The 27,788-nt window shown below is 51.6% G+C and overlaps 1 protein-coding gene and 2 non-coding genes across 4 annotated transcripts; all 3 read left to right on the forward strand.

Moving 5' to 3' along the window:
* The first annotated feature begins 736 nt into the window (after positions 1-736).
* TNPO2 (transportin 2) lies at positions 737-18,847 on the forward strand. Of its 2 annotated transcripts, none has more exons than XM_073654304.1 (25): positions 737-881; positions 3,872-3,985; positions 4,148-4,223; positions 4,776-4,925; positions 5,144-5,250; positions 5,388-5,521; positions 5,601-5,682; positions 5,781-5,903; positions 6,411-6,529; positions 6,787-6,847; positions 8,274-8,442; positions 8,655-8,807; positions 8,896-9,121; positions 9,687-9,858; positions 10,140-10,226; positions 10,405-10,512; positions 11,133-11,294; positions 11,382-11,469; positions 14,242-14,340; positions 14,442-14,537; positions 16,502-16,577; positions 16,656-16,755; positions 16,836-16,910; positions 17,920-18,066; positions 18,148-18,847. In XM_073654304.1, the coding sequence occupies exons 1-24, from the start codon at positions 810-812 to the stop codon at positions 18,025-18,027; spliced, it is 2,757 nt and encodes a 918-aa protein (XP_073510405.1). In that variant the 5' UTR covers positions 737-809; the 3' UTR covers positions 18,028-18,066; positions 18,148-18,847. The 2 variants fall into 2 exon arrangements, with proteins under 2 accessions (XP_073510405.1, XP_073510406.1); XM_073654305.1 differs by having other exon boundaries at positions 11,136-11,294.
* LOC141168048 (small nucleolar RNA SNORD41) lies at positions 4,961-5,029 on the forward strand. The gene has a single exon (XR_012251803.1). It is a non-coding gene; the product is annotated as a small nucleolar RNA SNORD41 (small nucleolar RNA).
* On the forward strand, positions 9,948-10,011 carry LOC141168050 (small nucleolar RNA SNORD41). Its single transcript, XR_012251805.1, has one exon. It is a non-coding gene; the product is annotated as a small nucleolar RNA SNORD41 (small nucleolar RNA).
* Positions 18,848-27,788: the final 8,941 nt, after the last annotated feature.

Raw genomic sequence — 27,788 nt, forward strand, 5'->3', positions numbered from 1 at the left:
GTCCAGCTTTTCCTTATTAACCCTTCATGTGTATCTCAGGGTGAGTATTCTGCTGTAGGACTTATTTTTTTCCGTTTTCTTAGATTATGGTGCACATTTCACTATAAAAGGCTATGACGTTCCTCTGGCTTCATTGTTTCTGTAACACATTCAACACCTCCAGTCCCAAAGGCTTCAAAGCAGCCCCACAACAATATGGCCAATATGGCTGCTCCGTCATGTGTCGCTTTCTTCTATAGGTTCCTCCACAATATGTCTCTATAGGTATGTGGACACTGCAGAGCTCCTTTTTCTGGATTTCTGTGGGGGTCGCAGCCGTCGGGCCCCCAGGAATCAGTAAGTTATCTTCTATTCATAGGGGATAATTTGATTTTATATCCCTTTAAGGCCAAAAATGTCTCACCACTAAAGAGTTAAATAATCATGTAGTCTTCACACAAAAAAAAACCATATACCGTAGGGTGATGCGCTCTCATGGTGGGTGATCAGTGAAAATGGGGGCACACAGCTCCAGAAAAAGAGCAGGAACAGATATCAAATAGCTCAAAGGCACAGCCAATCAGAGTCCAGCTCTCAAAATGAAAGTAGCGCTTTTATTGGTCGCCCCCTCTGTGACATCATCCCACCAGGTTTCCTTTTTTCCAACTGCCCAAAACAAAGATGGCGCCCGCGGACAGTCACGTGCTGTAGCGCAGTTGGCATGGCGGCATTTGAAATAGCCCAGGCTAAAGACGGCGGTCGGGAGGGGTCATGGTAAAACTGGCTCCGCCCATTTGAAGGCAGTTTATTGGTTGGTTGTAAGGGTGCAAATGACGTCATCAGCCCGCGCTCTCTCTCTTTCTGTGTCTCCGCCGCCTGCGAGTCTCCTCCATCTCTGCGAGGTGAGCGGCACCGGGGGGGGGGGAAGCGGAGAGGGAAGGGGTCAGCGGCGGCAGCTGTGGTGGGAGAGGAGAGGGGAGGACCGGCTGCGGGGCCGGGGGGAGAGGAAGAGCAGGCGAGAGCTACAGGTGGGAGCCGGCCGGGCCGTAGGAGTGATCTGTGGGGAGGGGGAAGCCAGAATGTGATCCAGTGCGGCGGGATCTGCTGACCGAGGGGCATGTGGGGCCGGGATCTGGCCGGTTCTGAACGCGGTCTACCATTGTTCCACTCTGATAGGATGGAATAAAGATCTGTGAACTTCCCGGACCAATAAAATCTCAGGATCTCCTGGGGCAGATTGTTGGATCTGGGATCGGCCGGGGCAGTTTGGGGGCGGTGGGATCAGCTGGGGCTGCGAGATCTGGGATCCACCAGAGCAGATCAGATAGGTCTGGAGGGGTCTGGGGTCCTCCCAGGTAGATCAGGGGTCACCTTGGGGGGCAAAACCCCCGAACCTTTCTAGATTGGATCTAAATCTGATCCTACACGAGATGATCTGCAGACCTTTGGCTGATTTAAAGGAGTGATCTCAGGATCATTTGATCAGTTGTGCTCCTGACTGACAGATGGGCCGGGGCTGAGCTTCCGGTCCGCGCTGTGCGCTGTCCGGTGCTGCGGTCAGAGGCGGCCTTCACTCTGCAGCATCAAGGAGTGCGGATCTTCAGCTTCAGAGTAGAAAGCTGTTCTCATTGTCTAGGAGACTAGCCGCCTCTGATAGATTGCGGAGGTAGCCGGTAGCCAAGGCAGCAAGCAGTAAATTATAAACTTAAAGATCTCTCCACTCTTTAGAACAGAGGATTTTTAGATAAGAGGTAAAAGGTGATTGATTTATGAGAACGTTCCAATTACTCTTTATTACGATGCGACAACCCCTTTACTAGATGTGATTACAGCTGCGTCAGTCTGATGCCGTCGTGGTCCAAAATGTGAGATCAACAGCTGACGCCACTGACCAGGACCTGCCGCCCTGTGTGCAGGGGGAGATCTGTGATCTGCAGGGAGAGGAGGAAGCTCCTGACATTTACAGGGAATTTGTCACCAGTGTTTGAAATGTAATCTGAGAACTGTATGTTTGAGGGGCAGAGACTCTGATTGCAGCGATGTCACTTATTGGGCTAATTGCTGTAGTTTTGATTGAAAACTGCTTTCTTTGCTGCAGATCTCCGAGTTTCCTGAATGCTGAGCCCTTTATCACCCCACCCACACCACTGATTGGCTGCTTTCTGTGTACACTGTGCATAGGCTGAAAGTTACCAGTTAGAGATGAGGCGGGGTTATACATAACTCATGAATATGGAGCACCACATGGCAGCCGGCTTGGTAGTCCTCTATTGATCTAGTAATCTCCTGCTGATAAAACTGTGATTTTATCAAAACTGCAGCAGGCAGCCTAGTAAGTGGCACATCACTGGAATCGGGGATTCTGCCCCTACATCATGCTGCTGCCCCCCCCCCCCTTGTGCCTCTCGCTGGGCCCCCCCCCCCCTTGTGCCTCTCGCTGGGCCCCCCCCCCCTTGTGCCTCTCGCTGGGCCCCCCCCCCTTGTGCCTCTCGCTGGGCCCCCCCCCCCTTGTGCCTCTCGCTGGGCCCCCCCCCCCCCCCTTGTGCCTCTCGCTGGGCCCCCCCCCCTTGTGCCTCTCGCTGGGCCCCCCCCCCCCTTGTGCCTCTCGCTGGGCCCCCCCCCCCTTGTGCCTCTCGCTGGGCCCCCCCCCTTGTGCCTCTCGCTGGGCCCCCCCCCCTTGTGCCTCTCGCTGGGCCCCCCCCCCCTTGTGCCTCTCGCTGGGCCCCCCCCCCTTGTGCCTCTCGCTGGCCCCCCCCCCTTGTGCCTCTCGCTGGCCCCCCCCCCCCCCTTGTGCCTCTCGCTGGCCCCCCCCCCTCGTGCCTCTCGCTGGCCCCCCCCCCTCGTGCCTCTCGCTGGCCCCCCCCCTCGTGCCTCTCGCTGGCCCCCCCCCCCCCTCGTGCCTCTCGCTGGCCCCCCCCCCCCTCGTGCCTCTCGCTGGCCCCCCCCCCCTCGTGCCTCTCGCTGGCCCCCCCCCCCCCCCCCTCGTGCCTCTTGCTGGGCCCCCCCCCCCAATCATCTCGCCGTGTGCCGCCATCCCCCGACCTCATCTGTTGGGGGCCAGTTGGAGGGTGACCACACATCAGAGTATCGGTGGGTTTAGCCGACACCAGTCTGCATGGGGGGGGGCGGTTTTAGGTCCCTCCATACACATTAGCTGAACCCACCAATTTGAGCAGGACTGACCCTTCACTCCATGGGTTTAGGCGTCTTGACTCTTCCCAAGTGGATTGGGGAAGGAGGGGGGGATTTCCCCATGTTCAGCACTTGTCAGGTGGGCTCCTCTCCCTATAGAGAATACGTTTACACCCTGCCTCGCTGATCATAAATGTGTATGGGGGTCAGCTGAGGCGGCTGTCGGCCAAATGAGCCGAGCTCTGTCTCGTATCCTGCGGTGGTCTCCTAATGGGCAGGAGCTGGGGGGCCGATACCAGGATTGGGCCCAGGGGGACAGTGACCACACGTCTATGTGAGACCCCTGGAGATGATGCACATCCTGGGCACCATGATGTCTCTAGCTCATACTGTCTGATCGAGGGTCTCCCAGCGCCACAATCTACAGATTCAGGGGTGGAAACCATACGGTCCTTCAGCAGCACAGAGTATTTCAGAAGAAGCCTGTGCTGATCTTGTGATCCGAATACTTACATAGTTGACAGAAGCTGCCGGGGAAGAACAGAGTCTCCGGAGACGTCCGTACTGATCTCGTGTGGCTCTGCAGCACAGAGGACTTCAGGAGATGATGGGCTCTTCCTGCAGTACAGACATGGAGCTGTTTATGCTGCTGGCTGTTATGTGTTCTATTTACAATACAGCAGTGCCCACGGCAGGCGGAGGGGCAGTACTGCATGGCTGAGTATTGCTGATGCTGTTTCCCTTCTGTGTCTTCTTGCAGCCTGTGATTGTGACGATGGACTGGCGTCCGGACGAGGAAGGGTTACAGCAAGTCCTGCAGCTCCTAAAGGACTCCCAGTCCCCAGACACGGCCACACAGCGGGTGGTCCAGGATGTATCCTTCACGTGGTCACTGTACGGCGGCTCTGTCCGTGCGTCTCCCATTATACACGCAGAGCCGCTCTTACTGTGGGGGGCAGCGGTGGTATAATATACGGGAGCGGGGGGGCAGATATTCCAGCAGATGATCGCTCTCTTCTCCTGAACCGTCTCTTAGAAACTGAAGCAGCTGAACCAGTATCCCGACTTCAACAATTACCTGATCTTTGTGCTGACGCGGCTCAAGTCTGAAGGTGAGAGGGGGCGGTCGGGTGTAGGTGGGGTATTGTCTGTGGAAGTGTGGGATACTGGGGCTGATTTATGGGGTCTGTCGTACTGGGTGTAGTCAGCGGTCACAGGGTATGGTATATGCGGTAATGGGTGGGCACAGGGTATAGCGTACTGGGTCGCTGTATCTGTGGATGCTCGTCGTGCCATACTGGGTAGATCATGCGGATGTTGTCGCCGGGCCATACTAGTTAGATGGTGTGGATTCACACTGTACAGCGTGGACCATGCAGATACCCATGCCGTATTTGGTAGATTTGTGTGGATGCGCCCGCCGGGCCGTACTAGGTAGTTTGTGCTGATGCCCGTGCTATCCTGGCTAGATAGTGCAGATGCGCACCGTACTGGGTGGATTTGTGCTGATGAGCCCACGGTGCCATACTGGTTAGATTGTGTGGCCCGCCGGGCCCTACTAGGAAGGCTCTCATTAGTCTCATTCCTCTGCCCTCCTCACACCAGGCCTGTGGGGTCACCTTCCAGTGGAGGTCGCAGTATAATGACCAGTGTCTGTATTACAGATGAGCCCACGCGCTCGCTGAGCGGTCTGATCCTGAAGAACAATGTGAAGGCTCATTACCAGAACTTTCCCCAGCCCGTGTCTGAGTTCATAAAACAGGAATGTCTGAACAGCATCGGAGACTCGTCCTCCCTCATCAGAGCCACCATCGGTGAGTGCGGCCCCGGAGACCCCCGCTTTCGGGCCCTGGACATGATGCAGATCCGTATCCCTGAAGTACAGTGAGGGCTTTTGTATTCATACTGTCTGATCCAGTGACCGTGTAATCACCCTGCAGACCCCTCATCCACACGGATGACATGCAGCCACTGGGGTTGCTGTGTGCTTTTGACACCAGTTTGTCCACTTAGTTGTGTGTTTCTTCTCCAGGGATTCTTATCACCACCATAGCATCAAAGGGAGAGCTGCAGACCTGGCCAGAACTACTACCCCAACTCTGCAACCTGCTGAACTCCGAGGACTACAACACCTGCGAGGTGAGCCCCGATGGCTGCGAGACTTCCTGAACCGTCCTGATATAGCAGTGATCATGGGGGTCCCCGGACCCCCTCTCATTATCAGTGCCATACAGGGGTCTCCACTGATCTGCGATTTCTCGCTGTATTATTTATAGGGAGCGTTCGGCGCTCTTCAGAAGATCTGTGAGGATTCCTCCGAGCTCCTGGACAGCGACGCGCTGAACCGACCACTGAACATCATGATCCCCAAATTTCTCCAGTTCTTCAAGCACTGCAGCCCCAAAATCAGGTCCTTCAAGCCGCTTCTGTCGGTGCCTGTCCATAAAGCCGTCGCTCGTGCCCCGTCTGACGCGCTCTCTCCTCCTCAGGTCCCACGCCATCGCCTGCGTAAACCAGTTTATTACAGACCGGGCCCAGGCTCTCATGGATAATATCGACACGTTCATCGAGGTTGGTATTCCTGAGGAGATCCAGTTCGTGACCAGATCCTGAATCTCTCACAGGTGTCGTTGGAGAAGTGAGACTAACAAAGCCCCTCTTTTCCTCAGCACCTTTTTGCACTTGCGGTGGATGAAGACCCCGAGGTCCGTAAGAATGTGTGTCGGGCGCTGGTCATGTTGCTGGAGGTGCGGATAGACCGGCTACTTCCTCACATGCACAGCATCATCCAGGTGTGTGACGGTCTCTCCTCCTCCTCGGTCATGGTGGGTCAGAGCCGCTCTGCTCAGTCTCACTCCTCCTCCTCCGTTGTGCCCTTTTTCTCTCCGAGCCGCTCTGCTCAGCCGTGCCCTCCTCTTCTCTCCGAGCCGCTCTGCTCAGCCGTGCCCTCCTCTTCTCTCCGAGCCGCTCTGCTCAGCCGTGCCCTCCTCTTCTCTCCGAGCCGCTCTGCTCAGCCGTGCCCTCCTCTTCTCTCCGAGCCGCTCTGCTCAGCCGTGCCCTCCTCTTCTCTCCGAGCCGCTCTGCTCAGCCGTGCCCTCCTCTTCTCTCCGAGCCGCTCTGCTCAGCCGTGCCCTCCTCTTCTCTCCGAGCCGCTCTGCTCAGCCGTGCCCTCCTCTTCTCTCCGAGCCGCTCTGCTCAGCCGTGCCCTCCTCTTCTCTCCGAGCCGCTCTGCTCAGCCGTGCCCTCCTCTTCTCTCCGAGCCGCTCTGCTCAGCCGTGCCCTCCTCTTTCCTCCTCCAGTACATGCTGCAGCGGACACAGGACAGCGACGAGAACGTGGCGCTAGAAGCCTGCGAGTTCTGGTTGACGCTAGCGGATCAACCCATCTGTAAAGACGCTCTGTCCAATCACCTGCTGCAGTGAGTGCCCAGCATGGCTGCCCCCTTCTGTCCAGGTCTATCACTACACATCCAGGGTGACCCTATAAGGGGCGTGTCCCTGACTTGATCGGGGTTAAGAATATTTAAGGGAATCCCTCATTATCATAGATCTGAGTCTGGAGAGAAACTCTGATAATGTGCCCCATAGTGGAAGCCTCCAGCCCCTCGGTGCCGTGCAGAGCTCCTCATGGGGTATGATTGGTGGCGGACATAGACATCTGCTGTTTGTCTTGCAGGCTGATTCCCATCCTGGTGAACGGTATGAAGTACAATGAGATCGACATCATTCTCCTAAAGGTGAGGACATCTATTCCTGGGCTTGTGACGAGCGGTGGCCTGTCCATCCAGTCCAACCCATAACCTAATGGGTTATTCTAGAGGAAATGAGGCAGGTGCTAATTGCCCCATAATCAGTGAAAGGGTTCCTTCCCCCACTCCACACAGCAATCGGATTAGTTCCTGGGATCAATGTCCTGTCCCGAAAATCTAATATTTCTTGAAAAGCATCCATGGCCTTGTTGAACTTTTTTAGTGTATCAGCCATTGGAGCATTGTGTGGTAGAGAATCCATGGTATCCCGGCTCGCACGGTAAAGCGTCCATAGTCTCACTGCTCGCACGGTAAAGCGTCCATAGTCTCACTGCTCGCACGGTAAAGCGTCCATAGTCTCACTGCTCGCACGGTAAAGCGTCCATAGTCTCACTGCTCGCACGGTAAAGCGTCCATAGTCTCACTGCTCGCACGGTAAAGCGTCCATAGTCTCACTGCTCGCACGGTAAAGAATCCATAGTCTCACTGCTCACACAGTAAAGAATCCATAGTCTCACTGCTCATACAGTAAAGAATCCATAGTCTCACTGCTCGCACGGTAAAGCGTCCATAGTCTCACTGCTCGCACGGTAAAGCGTCCATAGTCTCACTGCTCGCACGGTAAAGCGTCCATAGTCTCACTGCTCGCACGGTAAAGCGTCCATAGTCTCACTGCTCGCACGGTAAAGCGTCCATAGTCTCACTGCTCGCACGGTAAAGCGTCCATAGTCTCACTGCTCGCACGGTAAAGCGTCCATAGTCTCACTGCTCGCACGGCAAAGCGTCCATAGTCTCACTGCTCGCACGGTAAAGAGTCCTTTAGGGCAGGAGTGTCTAACTCAAACACACAGAGGGCCAAAATGAAAAACCTGAAAGTCGCGGGCCAACAAGTATACAGTATAATGGGCCCCACATAGTCCCCCATACAGTATAATGGGCCCCACATAGTCCCCCATACAGTATAATGGGCCCCACATAGTCCCCCATACAGTATAATGGGCCCCACATAGTCGTGGTGGTTCTGGTGTTGAGGGCTAAATAAAACCACCCTATGAACAGGTTTGACCAACGGGCCGGAGTTAGACATTTGCTCTAGATGTAGATGATGTCCCCTGCGCACAGGCCTAGATGTAATAAGCTCATTATACAGATCCCTGTCCCCCCATATATTTGTACGGTGTAATAAGACGCCCCTGAGCCGTTATCTTTCCAAACTGAAAACTATATTCTCGTCATGGGCCTCTCGGCCTCTTTTGATAGTTCCCATGATTTTCTTAGTCTTGGCAGCAGCTGCCTGACACTGGTCATCGCTCCTTTGTTCTTAGAGGGTTTCTCCACTTTTCGGAGTATTGGGGCTTTTTCTAGGTTTGGCCATAAAGCGCCCAGATAATAATAATCTGTCCTGTCTCTGTAGGGGGATGTGGAGGAGGACGAGACGGTCCCTGACAGTGAGCAGGACATTAAGCCGCGGTTCCACAAATCCCGCACCGTGACCCTACAACATGAAGAAGAGCGAGTGGAAGGAGAGGACGATGGTGACGACGGAGATGATGACGATGATACGTTGTCTGACTGGAATTTAAGTATGTACCACTCTTGCGTAAGACCCTTCACATTAGGACCCTCCAGAAGTGATGCAGATACATCATCCCCTGAGTTACTGAGGGTCTCTAGTATTCATACTGTCTGATAGGAGGGTCTTGGCTTCACCTCTCGGGGCCGGGGGGGCCTCTCTGCCCTCTCGGGGCCGGGGGGGCCTCTCTGCCCTCGGTAACATGACATTGTGTTTTCTCAGGGAAGTGTTCGGCTGCTGCCTTGGACGTCCTGGCTAATGTTTTCCGTGAAGAGCTCCTTCCTCACCTTCTCCCGCTCCTGAAGGACCTGCTGTTCCACCCAGAATGGGTGATAAAGGAGTCCGGTATCTTGGTGCTCGGGGCCATTGCTGAAGGTAGCACTCCTCCTCCTCATATGCTTTGGTTGTAAGATGCCTTTTAACCCCTGACATACTGAGTCGTCCATGTTGTGGTTGGCCACAGGCTGTATGCAGGGCATGGTCCCCTACCTGCCAGAGCTGATTCCTCACCTCATCCAGTGCCTGTCTGACAAGAAGGCTTTGGTCCGCTCCATCGCCTGCTGGACCCTGAGCCGCTATGCCCACTGGGTGGTCAGCCAGCCCCCTGATCTTTATCTGAAGCCCCTTATGACTGAGCTACTGAAACGAATCCTGGACAGCAACAAGCGAGTGCAGGAAGCAGCATGCAGGTACCAACGGCCGACCTCTATGTAAGGCTGAGGTCACATGGTGTGCTCCAGTGCATGCTGGGAGATGTAGTGTGTGGTCTTGGAGGAGAATCTACTTCCTCCATGTTAGTCTTGGGGCTACAGGGAGAAATCTTTGCTACTACCAGGGTAGCATGTAAACTGTGAATACAGCTTTGGATGTGACTGGAGTAATAAAGGGGTGAAGTCTGGGAATGGGTTGCAGGTTTAAAGGGGTATTCCCATCTGGGCAGGTGATGACATATTGTGAGGATATCTCACCATACCTGAGAATGAAGGTGCTGGGGTATTGCACAGGGGGTGCTCCTGATCTGGCGGCCATGGACTACTGCTTTCACCACTGGACAAGGGTCCTGCCAGTCGAGTATCTCATCTCTAGTGATGACTTATCCTAATAATGGAACCTGACAACTTTCGTCCCAAACTGTCTTAGATCCTCCCCCACTTCCCTTAGTATTTCTCATTGCGGCTGATAGCGGGGAACAGTAGCTTGCATTGGCCTGAATGTTCCCGCTGAGATCCACAGATGAGCCGTTTTCTCCCTCAGTGCATTCGCCACCCTGGAGGAGGAGGCCTGCACCGAGCTTGTGCCGTATCTCAGCTTCATCCTGGACACTTTGGTTTTTGCCTTTGGAAAATACCAGCACAAGAACCTCCTCATCTTGTACGACGCCATCGGGACCCTCGCCGACTCAGTGGGCCACCATCTAAACCAGCCGGTGAGTGGAGGTTTATATATAAATATATATATGTATGTATATATGTAGATGGGTTGCAATTTGTAGAACTGGGTGGGGGGACCGCATCTCCGGAGATGATGATACATCTACCATGAAATCTCTGATGTCTTGTATTCATACTGCCTGATCCAGAGATCCGTCCTCACATTGCACTGTATGGTGGGTCCATTATATGACCCCCCCCCCCCCCCGTTGGGCAAGCTCATATACTATATTTCTTTCCTTCCCCCTGTCCCCCCCCCCACCCCACATACATTCAGGAGTACATTCAGAAACTGATGCCCCCTCTAATTCAGAAGTGGAACGAACTGAAGGATGAGGATAAGGACCTATTCCCACTCCTGGAGGTGAGGACCGGTCCTTATGGAGGTGGCGGTGGTTGTGTGAGGGGTGTGATGTAGAACCGCAAATCTGAATTACCCGTGTTGGTATCTTGTATTCATACTGGCTGACCCCTGGTGACTGGCACAGGGTATAGTAGGAGGTGCCACTCGCCCATCTGTGTAACAAAGTGTTTTCCTCCAGTGTCTGTCCTCCATCGCGACCGCCCTGCAGAGCGGATTCCTCCCGTACTGTGAACCGGTGTATCAGCGCTGCGTCACGCTGGTGCAGAAGACCCTCGCTCAAGCCATGGTGAGTACATGCAACCCACAATCATGCCTATGTGACATCAATCCCTTCCCACACCTAAGCTTAAATAGTTTGCTGAGGTCATTGGCAATACCGTGGCTGTCAGGGTGCAAGGCGTTGCCTCTGCACCCGCTGGCCGCCAGGCGTTGCCTCTGCACCCGCTGGCCGCCAGGCGTTGCCTCTGCACCCGCTGGCCGCCAGGCGTTGCCTCTGCACCCGCTGGCCGCCAGGCGTTGCCTCTGCACCCGCTGGAAGCCAGGCGTTGCCTCTGCACCCGCTGGAAGCCAGGCGTTGCCTCTGCACCCGCTGGAAGCCAGGCGTTGCCTCTGCACCCGCTGGCCGCCAGGCGTTGCCTCTGCACCCGCTGGCCGCCAGGCGTTGCCTCTGCACCCGCTGGCCGCCAGGCGTTGCCTCTGCACCCGCTGGCCGCCAGGCGTTGCCTCTGCACCCGCTGGCCGCCAGGCGTTGCCCACAGAGGACGGGTGTAATTCACAGCCGTTTCCACAAAAGCCGTAATAGGGAAAAACTCAGATCCCAGGGCAGACCCATACTGTAAAATATCTGCAGCCATCAGCCAGACGCTTCCTGACGCCATGTCTTGTACTGATCCTTTTTCTGCCCAGCAGATGTACAGTCAGCATCCAGACCAGTACGAGGCTCCCGATAAAGACTTCATGATTGTGGCCTTGGATCTTCTCAGCGGGCTGGCGGAGGGGCTTGGGGGCCACGTGGAGCAGTTAGTAGCCAGAAGCAACATTATGACCCTCCTGTTCCAGTGCATGCAGGTGAGGATTCTGGCTTTGCTCTTGGTAAATCATGATCCCCCTGGGGAAACAGACCTTGGTCTGAGGCTTCTCTCCTTTTACTTATAGGACATCATGCCGGAGGTTCGGCAAAGCTCTTTTGCTCTCCTGGGTGACCTGACGAAGGCTTGTTTCTTGCACGTGAAACCTTGTATTTGTAAGTAATTTATTGTGTTTTATATGAGCATGAAGGCCTTTCCACGATTACCTGGTACATGTACATTTTATATCTTGATCTATTGTGGGCACAGGAGCTGAACCCGCGCCATGCAGGTTTTACACCCAGCAGCGATTAGAGCTAGATCTGATTGCTGCTTTTTAACCCCATAAATGCTACTGTCAATCCCTGATATGAGCATTTAAAGGGATCCTTTAAATAAAAGCTAGAGGAGGCAGTGGGTGAAATGAAAAGGCTCTGGGTTCTGACGGTCTTCTCAGAGAAGTTTTCAAAGATTATGGAGAGATCCTGCTTCCTAGATTGCTGGAAGTGTTGGAGGGAGCAGTAACAGCTGGGTGACTGCCCGCTTCAAGGAATGAGGCGATTTATTGTTCTGTTACTGAGGCCAGGAAAGGACCCCGAGTGCCCGGACTCTACATCTACCGGTAGCAGAGATATGGGTCTATAAAGTATTTGCTAAGGTACTAGCCATGGGGCTTAATAAAGTTATAACCGAGCTTTATTGCCTAATAGATCCTCGGCTATAAATATTAGACGCTTATACTCTAACTTGCAATTATGTAGTGCGGAAACGGGTCACCGAGGAATAATGTCCCTCGATGCGGCCTTCGATAGTTCCACTCAACACTATCTATGGGAAGTTGTGAGTAAAATGGGGATGAGCCAGAAGTTTATAAATTGGGTCAAATTACTGTATGGGTCACCATCGGCAAGGTTGAGAGTTAATTGGCTCCTGTCAAGTCCATTTGCATTAGGTATGGGCACGCGTCAGGGGTACCCGCTCTCACCCCTCCTATTTGCTCTGGCGACGGAGCCATTGACTTGTAGACTTACGAGACTTTGTGGGATTCTGGTGTAATGATATAGAGGAAAAAGTAAGTTGTGATTGGCCTACATGTAAAAGTTTATAGAACGCTAAATATTAACCCTTTGTTAGACAAATTTAGATCTAAAATAAATGCATGGTGCAGACTTCCTCTATCGGTAATTGGGGGGAGGGGTGACCTTATCAAAATGATCTTACTGCCACAATTGCGATATCTGTTACACAACCCCCCCCCATGTTGGATCCCACCTCCTATACTCCGTAAGGGGCAGTCAATGCTTAGAAAACTAATTTTGGTGCAACGATTAAATTGCTAACTCTCCAGGGGAGAAAAACGAGGGGTGGGCTGGCGATACCAGATCCGTGGATCTACTTTGTGCAGAGTTTTCATGGCTCGGGACAAGGGAAAGTATGGGCAAGGCTGGGAGTCTTGTCGTGCAAGATAAGAAATGTTCCTCTCCTGTCTATATATTGGAGGAAGGTACGGGCTGTCTGGATGGTGATAGACCAACTTTAGCGCTAATGTATAAGGTCTGGGATGGGGAGAAAGAGATTGTTGGGAATGACTGGGCTCTCCAAATTTACCCCACTGTGGCGTAATCATAAATTGGCGGAGTTTGGCAAATTAAAGGGTTTCGGGGGATGGGAGTAAAAGGAACACAGATTTGATTGTTCCACTATCTATTATATTATCTAAAGTTTAAATAAACTCCAACAGGAGTTTGGGCTTCTCAGGCTTCCTTCTTCCAATACTTACACTGGAGACCTGTGTTCCAGACTCAGTTTGGTGTTGCTGTACCCAAAATTCAAAAAGGCAAAATACACGTCCGGTCATGGGGCTGTAATTGGACAGTAATACTACAATGGGACACATACCTGGGACAGATCGCAAAAGAACAATGGAAAGCGATATTGGAGCATATTCCTAGACTGTTCCCTTGTGAATCTGAGACACTCGCAGGTACCGTATTTTTTGGATTATAAGACGCACTTTTTTTCCCCCAAATTTGGGAGGAAAAAGGGGGGGTCCGTCTTTTAATGCGAAGGTACGGTATTTTACCTGGGGGGCGTCGTCGGTTGAGCGGGGCCACAGATTCAGGAGGTTGGTGGCGGCTGTAGCAGGAGTGGGACGATGCTGCAGGCCCCATCCTTGCAGAAGAAGTCGGCGGTGAGCGGAGGTCCCCTCTTCAGTACATAGCCCTGTGGTGGGCTTCAAGAAAATGGTCGCCGCAGGCGGCGCAAGCACAGATCGAGACCTCGAGAGACGTCATCTTGCCTCCCGAGATCTCAATCAGCGCATGCTCCGTTGGCCATTTTCCCGAAGCCCACCGAATGGGTATGTACAGAAGAGGGGACCGCCCTTTCAGAAGAAGTCGGTGGTGAGTGTAGATCCCCTCTTCAGTACATAGTCCGGCGGTGGGCTTCAGGAAAATGGCCGACGGAGCATGCGCTGATTGAGATCTCGGGAGGCAAGATGACGTCTCTCGAGGTCTCGATCTGTGCATCCGCCGCCTCCGGCAACCATTTTACCAAAGCCCACCTTGGGGGGACAGGTCTTTTCCATGTGTCCATATGTAGGGAGAAGACCAGTCACTCATCTGGAGCATCGCTGGGAGATGCCACCCAGAATGGCACTGGACAGGTCTCGTCTCCATGGTCCTCCAGTGCTTGCTTCTATTGTTCCCGCTGGATATTTAAACTGTTTTCTCTGAAATTAGTGTTTCAGAGAAAAACATACCTGACTGCAATCATGTAGTTTAGGCTCTGATTTATGCTGCCTGTGGTTTAAGGGATGAGGCAATCACTTTTTCACACAGGGCCCTGTATGTTTGGATTTCTTTTTTTTTTTATCGCTGGGTGTGTAAAAGTCGTGTTTCTTGTTTTTAGAAAATAAAATGGTACAATTCCTGTTCTTATTTTTACAGCTGAATTTATGCCCATTCTCGGTACCAACTTAAACCCCGAGTTCATCTCTGTGTGTAATAATGCCACCTGGGCCATCGGGGAGATCTGCATGCAGATGGGTGAGTATATATGTGTCCTTCTGTCTGTATACAGGGCTGAGTCCTGCTCTATGTCCGGGCTCCCTCTGCTGGCAATGTCTGACCTCCCTGCTCTCTGACAGGGGCCGAGATGCAGCCGTACGTTCCCATGGTCCTGAATAACCTGGTAGAAATCATCAACAGGCCGAATACGCCCAAGACGCTGCTCGAGAACACAGGTTAGTTGCATCCTGATATTTTCTGCTCCAGATCAGTCGTCTAAGCGAGTGGCAGCCGACAGACCCTCAGCTGAGTGGCTTGCCTTAAGGGGTATCGTAGCCAGTGAGATATAAGCTTTGCTTGTATGCCTGGAAATGACACCAACACACATGTTAAAGTGCACGAGGCTTCATTGTTCCTTTTAGAGGCTAAAAGTGTCCTTTTGGCCACCATTCAACTGGCATCTATTGATAATACCGCAAAAGAAATCCTTAAAGGGGTTCTATCGATTATGAGAAAAAACATAAAAAATGACAGGAAATGAGATTTATAAGATTTTTTTCAAATATATGTCATTAGCAAATCCCATGTTTTCCCTGCGTATTACAGCGACACAGGATTTGCATTAACCGCTACTAGAGTGAGCGTGGAATCTGGGGAGATACCAAGTGTGTGTGTGGGGGGAGTCTACACGTCGTTTGAGTGATAGTGGAGCCCAGAGCTCAGATCTGTACTTCATTGTGGACATTGTTATTTATCAGCTGTGAAATAAGATGTCCTGGTGTATAATGCTGCCCAGATAAAGGAGGGGGGACTGCTGCTTGTAAAGGATCAATAAGCAGTAGGAGGACATCGCTGCTTGTAAAAGATCAATCAGCAGTAGGAGGACATCGCTGCTTGTAAAGGATCAATCAGCAGTAGGAGGACATCGCTGCTTGTAAAGGATCAATCAGCAGTAGGAGGACATCGCTGCTTGTAAGGGGCTAATTTGAGTCTCTGGCTGTGCACAGTACTAGTTATACAACAACAGGAGGCTGTGAATCCACTGTTTCCAGTCACCACCTCCTATTATTCCATAATACACAGGCATCCATCTGACATTGTCTCTTATAATAACATAAGCATGACATTAGGAACGGCAGCTCACGTCTCCCCTAGGTTTCCATGATGAACACTTCCAATCTCCTGCCGCACAGTGGGATCTCCCAGCCCAAATGCAGGAATAGTGCGGCAGCGGAGAGCCGGCATCTTCAGACACTGTTGTGTTTTGTTTATGGGCCAGAGCTTTTATCACTAAATTCGATATGAACGTTTACCTAATTACATGTATCTCAGAGAGGTTTTCTATTTTGGTCTCCTTTTGCTATATGAAGCTTTCCAGGAGGTGATGGAACAGAGTAATAACCTGTTCTTCCATACAAAAAAAATAATCTCTAAATGTTATACTGAAATACTCCTGAAACACCCCCAAATGTGGTTCACTAGATGCTAAAGGTTTAGGACCTCTGGTCTGGGCCCGGAGTGGCCCCTTGGGAACATTAATTGTCCACATGAGAAATTGACTGTTGTGATGGGGCAAACCAATAGGGTTTTATTGCTTTATAAAAAGTTCTGGCTGCCGCCGCTGTGCCGCTCTGGCTGCCGCTGCCGCCGCCGCTGTGCCCCTCTGGCTGCCGCCGCCGCTGTGCCCCTCTGGCTGCCGCCGCCGCTGTGCCCCTCTGGCTGCCGCCGCCGCTGTGCCCCTCTGGCTGCCGCCGCCGCTGTGCCCCTCTGGCTGCCGCCGCCGCTGTGCCCCTCTGGCTGCCGCAGACAGACGCGCGCAGTGTGTAGCGTAGCTTGTGTTCCTGACCTTAATCTCTGCAGATCAGCGCAGGACCTGGTGTACACTGCGTCCTAGGAGCACCGCTGCGTCTTGCGTTTGATTGCCAGCTCTTCGGCTGTCCCTGTCCACAGCCGACAATTTTCCCAGGTTTGGTGTTGGCAATACTCTGTAACTCACACTCCATCCTGACTGCACTGACACGTAGTAACAGATTCTCAGTTCTGTGAGTCGGTTTGATGTTTAGGAGCACGAGGTCTTCTAGATATTTTCTGCCACTGAATCCTAACCGGATTGTTTCCTTTCCGTGAATCCTGTTTTCTGCGCTTCTGGTTTCTGGACCCTTGTGCTCCAGCGTCTCATGTATTTCCCCTTCTCTCCCAGCTATCACTATTGGTCGCCTCGGCTGTGTCTGTCCCCAGGAGGTCGCCCCCATGCTGCAGCAGTTCATCCGGCCTTGGTGAGTAGTGGGCTCTTGTTCCCCCTTCCTCATCTGTAGTTTGTTTGGGATTTTCCTCAACGTTTTCCCATATAACAGGTGCACGTCCCTGCGTAATATTCGCGATAATGAGGAGAAGGACTCGGCCTTCAGAGGGATCTGCATAATGATCGGCGTGAACCCTGGTGGAGTAGTGCAGGTGAGTGGGACACGCCGGGGTCTCCTATAGGAGGGGTCTCCCCTGCGTCTGGCTTCACATTCATCTCCTTTATCTTGCAGGATTTCATCTTTTTCTGCGACGCTGTGGCCTCCTGGGTGAGCCCCAAGGATGATCTGAGAGACATGTTCTATAAGGTCAGTCAGGCGGCGTCGTTGCCCGAGGAGTGACTGCAGCGTGTGCACAGGTCCCATCGTAAACCCCCGTAGGACCGGGGATCTGCCGCACTCAGAAGGCTTGGGCTCCATCTACAGCGCACCTTTACCCTATGATTAGCACTTGTAGAAGGAAAGCTCCCGACGATGGGGTTACCCAACCCTGATGGTCTCATTGATGACACCTTAGTGAGGTTTGGTAGATCTAAAGTGATGACCTGTCGTTAGGATAATCATTCATTTTATGAGCAATGGGGGTCTGAGTTCTGCAATCCCCACCAATTCCAAGAGTGACGGAGCCACAGAACTGCAACCTCAACATTTTTTTTTCTTGCATGGCGGCGCCCGACCACCAGGGCACGTTAGTGGGACCTCACTGCAGTTTGTGTAGCACCTTGTCCCTTCACAGTTTATCCCTGCTTAGTGCCCCCCCCCCCAGCTGTGCAGGGGTGCGGTGCTACACCAGCAGTCTACGGAGACGGTCTAACATGTGCGCTGCCCTCAAATCAGACGGTGGGCCTCGGTGGAAAGTACCTGTCCTGTGGATAGGTGATAACTTTTGGTTAACAGAACACCGCTTTTAATTTGGCTTTCCGGGACATTAATACTTATGGGATATTCCTAGGCAGGATCAAGGTTTAAAGTCCGAGGGATCATGTCAGGTGATTCATTAGTGATGGCGGCGTTCAGGCACAATCTCTGTTTTCACTCTGAAAATAGGAGCGGGGATCAAGGTGATTGAGAGAACTAGTTTCAGAATTGTCTCCCCCTGCCGACTCTGCTCCCTTGCTCCTCGCCACACCGGCTGCTCGCCACCCCGCCGACTCCTAACATTGCAGCATTGAGTGAGACTATATTACTAATGACTGGGCCGGTCACTGATTCCCGCAGGTCACGCAGCAGGTTCTCAGTGAGGAATGGGAGTGAATGAGCGGACCCCGGAGGACATGCTTACATTCCACCTGATCGTTTGTCCCCTTCTGTCTTACAGATTTTGCACGGTTTTAAGGAACAGGTCGGGGAGGATAATTGGACGCAGTTCTCTGAGCAGTTTCCTCCTCTGCTGAAGGAGCGACTGGCCGCGTTCTACGGGGTGTAACGTGATCATGGGCAAATCTACACACACCCAGCGTGGGAGGTAACGGGCGGAGGGTCTGCTGCGGGTGGGGAGGGGTCAGGAATAAGCTGTGCTTATATTGTCCTCCTTCTCTTCCTCCAGGTTCCTGTTAGGTCCATGAGGTCATTGGGATTGGTGTCCTACACCCCACACATCAGTCTTTAGCGGGGTTTCAGGGAACAGTGTCCTGGGTCAGCGACATCCCTCCATTCCAGACTCCTTCCACCCGACTCCCAAGACACCTCAGCGGAGAACAGCAGGATGCAAACACTACGCCACCCTCCCGCCATCGGAGATCTTCTTTTTTTTTTATTTTTTATTTTCTAGTAACAGAGCATGATGGGGGGAGTTGTCTTAGGATTGAGATGTTAACCCTTGTAGGGTGGGGGGTGGAGGAGCTGGTCCCACGTCAGGGCAGGAGGGTTAGACTATAGAGCGGGAGGGAGGAAGGGGATCTACGGCAATAGGCAGATCGGAGCAGGTTAGGGGTCAAACATTAATAATGTCAGAAAAAGCAGAATCCAATCACAGCAGAATAGGGTTGTAACCACAGACTGGAAGGTCGGACATCACCACCAGGCCCAGGCTCGGCCGGAGGAAGAGATCGCATCGTCATCAGCTTGTGAACTTATTTTTATTATTATTTCTTTGCGTCTTACTACTTTTTGCTCCCTTGCTAATTTGCACAAGAGGTAAATGGTTCACTACAAGTTCTCAGTTTTCACCAGCCTTTATCAATACGGCAGGAAGAGTCTCAGACGGGGTTGAGGTTTCCTCACTTATTTTTTATTTTATTTTTTTTATCCTAAATCATGTCCAAGGGGGTGAAAGACTTTGCAGAGTTCAGACTGGCCCTATAAGGGAACAGGTGGTTGTGTAAAAAGCAAGTAGAGGGAGCCACCTAGTGGGCAAAAAAACAAGTCTAGTTTCCAGTGCAAAGTTCGAACCTTCGTGAGGGTAACGGCGAAATAATGAATATTTTCTATTATTAATTATATATTAGGCCGGGCGCTGGGACGTGACGTCTCTGCCGGCTGTCGGAGGGGGCTTTAATTTAATGGGCATTAGCAATAAGGAGCTTTATGTATCTGGACTTAAAGGCGAGAACAGTAAAGGGTTTCTATGTAGGATTGGACGGCCCCTGCAGTGATCCCTTGCTGCTCACACTGCGGCCTTTAGGGGGCAGTGTTTTGCATTCATCATAATTGTGATTAATGGTCACTGCAGCCATTAACACCCCCCCCCCAATAATGGCACTCAGAGTTTAGCTGTATGGCGCGGTTTAACCCCTACTTGTATATGGGTAGATGCCCTTTATCTGTTAATACTAATTATGCAATGTCGACTCTGGCGCCTCCAGGACTTGGTGGTCCATAGGGGTCACTGGTGAGGAGGTGGACGCCACCACCACTAAAAATCTACAGCATTGTGACCAATTTGCCCCTTCCTCAGTGGTTGCAGGGCATGTCTGATCCTCAACAGGGGGTCCTGCCCGTGAAGGTCTTAAAAATGTGGTAGGGCAGAGCCAGGCAATCTACCCAATCCGTGAGTGCCATGGACCATGCATGGTGTATCAGGTCATTCCAAATGGTTCAGGTGGCACAGGTAAGGCGGTGGGCACCATGTCGGCAAGCGGTTCCTCACCCGGTGCAGGGTGCTGTACAGCGAACTTGCTATAAAGGCAAAGTCTCCATTTTTTTTTTTTTCCTTTCACCTCCCTGTTGCGTTTAGAGCACGGCGGGAACCAACCCGGATGTGGGAAGCGTCAGACGGTCTGCGACCAACATTCCAGTTTACATACCGACAGAAAACGTATATATATGTATGCTTTCTTTTGTTGTTTTTATATACATATATAGATTTATAGCCATTTCCAGCAGATGAAGACGGAGAAGAAAGGTCCTGAGACTTGACTGACACTGTGAAAAGGGAGACGAGCGTGTAACATGGCTTTAGGCTTAGGGTGGTCTAGGAAAGGGTTAAACCTGCGGGGAGGTAGAAGGGGGACCGGGGAACATTTTTAATAGGTAGAGCAGGGTTTAGATGGCGTCCTGGTACGTGTCGTGAAGTGTGCGCTCCTGGGCCGAGGGTTCATTAGCATCCTCCCTTCCTGTTTTGTATAGTAGGGCACACCACTAGGCTCCAGGCGAATTCTGGGACTGTATATTGGTATTTGTGATGTAATGTTTCCTATGGTAAAACTGCAGTGTATTTAGTGTAAAGCCGTCTGCTTGCACCTTTGCTCAGATGAGAATTATATTCTCATTTTATGTATATTTTTTTTTTCATTTTTTTTTTTTTTTCTTTGTTAAACTAAAATGCAGTTTTTTTTTTGTGACTCTACTAGTCTACTGTCCTGTTATTTTTATGGGGTGGAGTGTTGGTATCGGTAGTGCTGGTGCACCCATCTCACAGTGTATAGACAACACGATCGAGGGTCGATCCAGAGCCAATGCAGAAATATGTAAAAAGAAAAAAATCAAGTTTATTCTATCTTTAATAAAATCACATTAATGACCTGAAAAAAAAAGGGTTAAACACCCAGCCGACGCGTTTCAGGCCCATTGCATAGAGCAGCACGTAGTACAAGGTCGACATATAATCCATATGAAAAAGAAAGAACAGCTGCAGTCCGATCTATGGAAAAGCAACATTGACCGTAGAAAAAAGCGGCTCTCGCCACCTAGAACAAAATAGCTCTTAGCTAAGTCCTTACGGGCGCAGTCAGACACCGTATAGATAGGACCGCAGTGCACGGACTGGCTGGCGGCTCTCCCGGCCTGAGCGTGACTGCTTCATGTATTTCTACGCAGCTGTCACACTGTAGTCTGGAGAGCAGACTTCCAGTCCGTGCACTGCAGTGCGATCCTTGTCTGAGACATACGGCTGTCTGATTCATCCCTTAAAATGCAACCTGTAGGGCACACATCACTTTTGGCATTTGGCCCTCTATACTACATGTGCAGGGATACAATTCATATACCATTTAATATGGTAAACAGAATCATGATTACAACTTTTCCTATTAGGGGTTGTCCAGGCTTGGGGTGCAAGCATTCAGTTACTCTGTGACTGCCGACTTGTTAATCCTCACACTGCGCGCGGTCAGGACTCTTTGGTACGGGCAAGCTCGTGACCGCAAGTATGTGATTTGTAGACTTCCAGCCACGTTACGACTAGATGTGTCCGGCGTCACTCAGTACATCTAGTTGGCATGTGACCGCATATATGCCAATCCCATACTTGCAGGCACACGCCTACCCACTCCTTACTCAAGGTTTTGACAAGGTGGGGTCCCGTTCAGTGATCTGATCTGCAGATATTTGAGTCGGGGTGTCGCAGTACTTACAGCACCAGTGAAAGGGCTGGCTGATCATCTAGGTAGCCAAACCAGCCCCCTTCTCTGAATGCATTTGCCATGACGACAGTGGCTACTGCACCTTTTGGTTCTTGGGTTATGTCTGAATCCTGGAGGTGAGAAATGAAGATCTGAAAGCTGAGATAATGGATGCGCATAAGTAAGTTGTATTTTTTTGTGTTTTTTTTTTTTTTATTTTTTTTAATTTAAGGTTACAGTCACACATTTGTTTCACAGACCAGGTATAGAATGTGATTTTTATACCCTCAGTGGGGTCTCCTGACCTGAACTCGAAATCCCCCTATCCTGGGAATAGACCGTAATTTCTGGACTGGCCACTGTTTTCCTGACCTAACCTCGCCAGCCTCGTGGATGTGGCTGCAGCTGGCAGGGGCTCCGCCGCCAGTCCGGCATCATGGGCCATAAAACATGGGCCTATGAGTGCCCTAAATATACAACAAATTTATGCCCAACATATAGTAACTTGTATTATTGCAGAATGAGTGTAAAGGTAAATGACATGGCGGTATAATTTATGAAAAAAATAACATTCGGAAATAGTTCTGTCCAATTGGCGTTACTTTAACATAAAAGGGGCAACAGAATCCCTGCCTGGGGTGGTGAGCACGTGTGGACAGAGCCAACCTTGGGTAATGGAGATTCCCTGGACTAGGCATGGTGGAGCAGGAGCTACTGGCCATGAAGAAGAACTAGGTATGGCAGAGAAGTGACTACTGGGCATGAAGAAGGACTTAGGCATGGTGGAGCAGTGACTACCGGCCATGAAAAAGAACTAGGCATGGTGGAGCAGTGACTACTGGCCATGACGGAGCAGTGACTACTGGCCATGAAGAAGGACAGGGCATGACGCAGCAGTGACTACCGGTCATGAAGAAGGATTAGGCATGGTGGAGCAGTGACTACCGGCCATGAAGAAGGACTAGGCATGGTGGAGCATTGACTCCTGGCCATGAAGAAGGACTAGGCATGGCGAAGCAGTGACTACCGGCCATGAAAAAGGACTAGGCATGCTGGAGCAGTGCCTACTGGCCATGAAGAAGGACTGGGCATGACGCAGCAGTGACTACTGGTCATGAAGAAGGATTAGGCATGGTGGAGCAGTGACTACCGGCCATGAAGAAGGACTGGGCATGACGGAGCAGTGACTACTGGCCATGAAGAAGGACTGGGCATGACGGAGCAGTGACTACTGGCCATGAAGAAGGACTGGGCATGACGGAGCAGTGACTATTGGCCATGACGGAGCAGTGACTACTGGCCATGAAGAAGGACAGGGCATGACGCAGCAGTGACTACCGGTCATGAAGAAGGATTAGGCATGGTGGAGCAGTGACTACCGGCCATGAAGAAGGACTAGGCATGGTGGAGCATTGACTCCTGGCCATGAAGAAGGACTAGGCATGGCGAAGCAGTGACTACCGGCCATGAAAAAGGACTAGGCATGCTGGAGCAGTGCCTACTGGCCATGAAGAAGGACTGGGCATGACGCAGCAGTGACTACTGGTCATGAAGAAGGATTAGGCATGGTGGAGCAGTGACTACCGGCCATGAAGAAGGACTGGGCATGACGAAGCAGTGACTACTGGGCATGACGGAGCAGTGACTACTGGCCATGAAGAAGGACTGGGCATGACACAGCAGTGACTACCGGCCATGAAGGAGGACTGGGCATGACGGAGCAGTGACTACTGGCCATGAAGAAGGACTGGGCATGACGGAGCAGTGACTACTGGCCATGAAGAAGGATTAGGCATGGTGGAGCAGTGACTACCGGCCATGAAGAAGGACTAGGCATGGCGAAGCAGTGACTATTGGCCATGAAAAAGGACTAGACATGGTGGAGGAGTGACTACCGGTCATGAAGAAGGACTAGGCATGATGGAACAGTGACTACCGGCCATGAAGGACTAGGTTGCTGCATAGAAGATCTGCACGGCCCAAGATGGGAGCGAATGATCTGCTCCAGCCAGGGACACTGATTATGACCTATGGATGATGATCCTTCATGTGGACCAGAATATTCAGTGCTTCATAGATATAGGCAGGGTGGTGTCTATGGCACAGTGGTCTGGTATGTCTCCCATGAAATATGAAGTATGTGACCTACATCCCTGAGAAAGTTGTAAAAAGCAGCCATTATATCTACTGCTGTTCTAGGCCCCAGTACAGGAGTACGGACCGGTCATAGGTCTAAGCCAAACTCAGCACCCACATATGCTGAGTACAAGCTGCGGAGTTGGGGTCGGGGTCCCTGCGGCCGGTCTGGACATTGCCGTCTGTACTCAGACCGTGAATGTCGGATGTGTGATACCCTGGCCACATGTTGCCACCGATATGGCTGCTGTAAGTCCAGCTCATTATCTGCAGGCCGATTTGCTGTTTGTTTATCTCTTAAAAATGATGAATTCGTTTGACAAATCCGTGGCGTAAATATGTGCCAAGTGTGAATTCGGCCTTATGGAGGTGTCTGGGTCCGCCAGCTCGTAATGTCCTTCATGGCATCTCTGCTGGAGAGTTATTATGTTGTGCCAAGTTTAGGGCCTAAAATCTACAGGTGACAACTCCACATGAGCAGTATAGGGGGTGTGTGTGTGTGTGTGTGTGTGTGTATGTGTGTGTATATGTATGTATGTATTGTAAGGCAGCGCTAGTCATCATACTGGGGGTAACTCGCTTCGCTGCGTCAATCAATGCACACGTGCAATGTCTTTACCTTTTTCACACAGTGTTGCAGTTTATTATGGCACTTCATAAACCGCTGTTCACACACAGTTCATCTTAGTCCGCCACCGGCAGGTTTACACACAAACAATTCATGAGCCAAGTGGCACACCGGCCCACTTGCTCCAGGGTACAGCTTACGGCAAGGTAATAAAGTAGCAATGTTCATATCACAATGTCCATATAGCACCGGGTATTACCTTTGCCAGGTATAGCTGTCTCAGTCCGTTACTCTGCCACCACTGTGGCTCTGCGGCTTCCCAGGTAGGGGTCTCCAGCCGTCGTTCCCTCAAAGGCCACTGACATCCACACAGGATCCAGGCTCTGCCTTCCAGGAGTCTTACTCAAGCCGGCTCTCCCTCAAAGGCCACTGACATCCGCACAGGATCCAGGCTCGACCTTTCAGGTACCAGGCTTCACTTCAAAGCCGCTGCCTTCCAAGGCCACTAGCATCCGCACAGGATCTAGTCTTTGCCTTCAGGCTGCCAGGCTTCACGGTATCCCGGTATCCCACACACATGGGGAACAGGCCTCACGCCTCTCACACCGAACACACCTGTCTCAAATTAAGCAGGTTTATATATGCTGTGCACAGACAGCCTCATACTGACAGGACCTTGCTGATGTCACAGTCATGTGATCAGTCAGCTGTGTGTATAGGTCCTGTGTGCTGTCCCAGTCATGTATACAGAGCTTTACTGTGCATGCAGGACCTGGGTGATGTCACAGTCATGTGACCAGTCAGATAAAGGGGAAGGTACATGGTCCAGTAAGCACATCCTGGACCATTTACAGTAATGCTAGCAACCTGCTGCATTACATATCCCCCCTCTCTGTTCAAACTTGTGGGGTTGAACACATAATATACACAATAACATTATAACCCCCAGCTCACATATAGACCATGAACTTTACAATTGTGCTACTCAGCCCCTGGAACCTTAGTCAATGACATTAGCCCATTCCTTAGGGACCTACCATTTGTCACTGTCACTGACTTCGTCAGGTCACCTTTCCGGGTTGTAACTTTGTCAGGTCTCCCCCGCTCCCAGCGGTCAATCAAAACCCTGTCAGGTCTTCCCCGCTCCCAGCGGTCAATACAGCAGCGCGACTCGCATGCCCCGGTATCTAAGGTCCGGTTCGACTCCGTACTGTCCCGTCCTCTATTGGGTCGTTTGTATGGGCTGCTCAAACCGGAGTTACTGGAGGTCTCACTACCTCTAAACCCACGCCCACTACTCTCAGGACATCCTAAAAGGTCCCTAACTTCAGCTGTAGCTGTTCTGTTATTTAGGCGGCCCTTTCTCTGTCGGGTCTCACTATTTCTAGACGGCTTCCATCTTCTGCTGCTCAGATGATGCTGTCTATCTACTCGCAGTCTAGCGAGATTCAATTGTTCTACCTCCTGCAGGCAGGTCACTCGGTACTCAATCAGCATGCGTATATATTCTAGGCTTTCTTCTGTTCCTACCGCGGAAAAGGACACCATGCCGTCTTTGTCTGGTATCCAGTCCTGTTGATCACGTGGACTGCTTACTTTCACCACACCAGACTTCTTGACCATCATCTGCATGGCTCGACCGCTTCTCCCAATGAGCTTTCTCACCAGAACATGAGGCACCCGGATGACCTCTTCACGCATACTGTGAGCTTTTCTCCTAAGCTCCAGTTGTCTAACGGCTTGTTCCGTCTTCAACAGGAGAAACCGCTTCGTGCGAACACATCGCCAGTGCATGTCACTTAGGATAGCCACCCTCTTCACTGTGACTTTGGTCGTGGACAGGACCACCAGCTGTTTAGTTTCTGAGGTCAAGTAGACCTTACAGGCTCCCACAGCCTTCTTAAACTCTTCATGCACGGACTCACGGGTGCATTCTTCCCTCAAGTCCTCGGGTACTTCTACGAGGCACTTGTACCGAGACGTTTCGGTCTCACCAGTGGTTTCCAGACGATCAACCAGCTCAGGTTTCAGGAACAACTGACTTCCAGCTTCTTCACCCTGGATGCTTCCCCTGAGCTGACTCACAGCTACCACTTCACAACTTTTCGTCTTGACCACCTCCACTTCACCTTTATCTTCCAACACCATACTTTTAGCTCTCCTCAGGTCCTCCTTCTCAGGGTCTAAGGGAGTAAGTGCAACTTGTTTGCCTTTTCCCTTCTCCAAGGAGACCTCGTTCACCACGTGACACTTTGCTAGGCGACCTTTGAGCTCTAAAACTTCTCCTTCCAGCTCAGTTACTCGCCTCTCAGCGGCCCGTCTCTGAAGCTCTTCCTGCTTCAACTGCTCTTCCAGCAGCAGAGCTCTCTCAGACCTCTCCGTCTCCAATGTGCCCACTCGGCGCTCAATAGCCAGTCTCTCACGCTTCTCTTGCGTCCACTGGGTTTGTAGCAACTCCTTGAGCTCCCTGATCTCGGCTCTTACTTCCACCGAATCATCCAAGCTCGCATCACTCGAGGAGGTATCTGTTTCACACCTCCCCTCACCAGCGGCCAACTCCTGGCCCTGGTCTGTGGCTTCTCTGACGGACTCCTCCATCTTTTTCCGCTCAGCTTCCATCTTGCTGACTGTTTCTTTAAGGCACGTCTCCGCCCTCTGGAGAGTATCACAGGACATCTGTAGCTCCTTCACCTGAGCTTCCAGATCTAGGGTCTTTCCACGGAGACCATCATTCTCCTCACGGGTGTCTTGCAGAGTGGTCTCAACCACTTGGCGCACTTGCTCTGCACCCGCCTTATCCTCCTCTAGTTTTTCCTTCACCTTGAGGAGATCTTCATAATCTCTCTTACTCTGTTGCAGTTCCCTACTGCGTTCACTACACACCTTCTTGGAGTCACACAGCTCCTGGTTGAGCTGTTTGCGCAGTCGTTCTAGGATTTGTTCACGTCCAGAAACACCATCCTGCCGCGCCTCCTTCTCAAGCTTCAACTGCAAAACCTCTTCCTTGATTTTGCGGCGGTCCTCCTTAATTGCGTAGAACATTTCCTTCCAATGGTTAATTTCCGCGTTGCTTCCCTCCACGTCTCGCTGCCAGTTCCTCATAACCTGGTATATTTTCTGCTGTTCAGACTCCAGGTTCAGCTGGTCTGCGGACACGTCACTCTGACACTGTTGCCTGATAGGCTCCAGTTCCTGGTCATGACTGGCCACCTTCTCTTTCGGGTCTGTCAGATCCTGATCCGTCAGTCTCAGTACCGTACCGGAGGTTGCTACTGGAAACGTCACCTCCTCTTCTACCTCTAAAGGAGGATCCACACTTGAAGCATAGGCACACAGTACTACATTCTTTTTATTTTCATTTTCAGCCAAGTCTACAGGAGCAACCTTTTTGTGGCCCTTGCGCCGTCTACGAGATGGGGACTCTCTCACCTCGTCTAGCCCCTCCTGACTGAACTCACTTTTTACTTTCATAGTGTCACAGTCAGCTACGGGGTCTGTGTCACTACCCATGGTGTTGTGGACTAACAGGTCACCTCCCACTTTGACTTCACCCCCTTCTACTGGAGTTACCCCGTTATCAACGGTCACATTGTCATTTTTAGGAGGCACCAACCCACCAACAGTAACAATTTTCAGTTTTCTACACTCCACACTCGTGAAAATCCACCCCTTTTTTAGACTCCGCCCCCTTTTTAACAACCA

Source organism: Phyllobates terribilis, unplaced genomic scaffold, assembly GCF_046119375.1.
Source record: "Phyllobates terribilis strain yellow unplaced genomic scaffold, ASM4611937v1 Scaffold_11__3_contigs__length_659146591, whole genome shotgun sequence".
In the NCBI taxonomy this organism is placed as follows: domain Eukaryota; kingdom Metazoa; phylum Chordata; class Amphibia; order Anura; family Dendrobatidae; genus Phyllobates; species Phyllobates terribilis.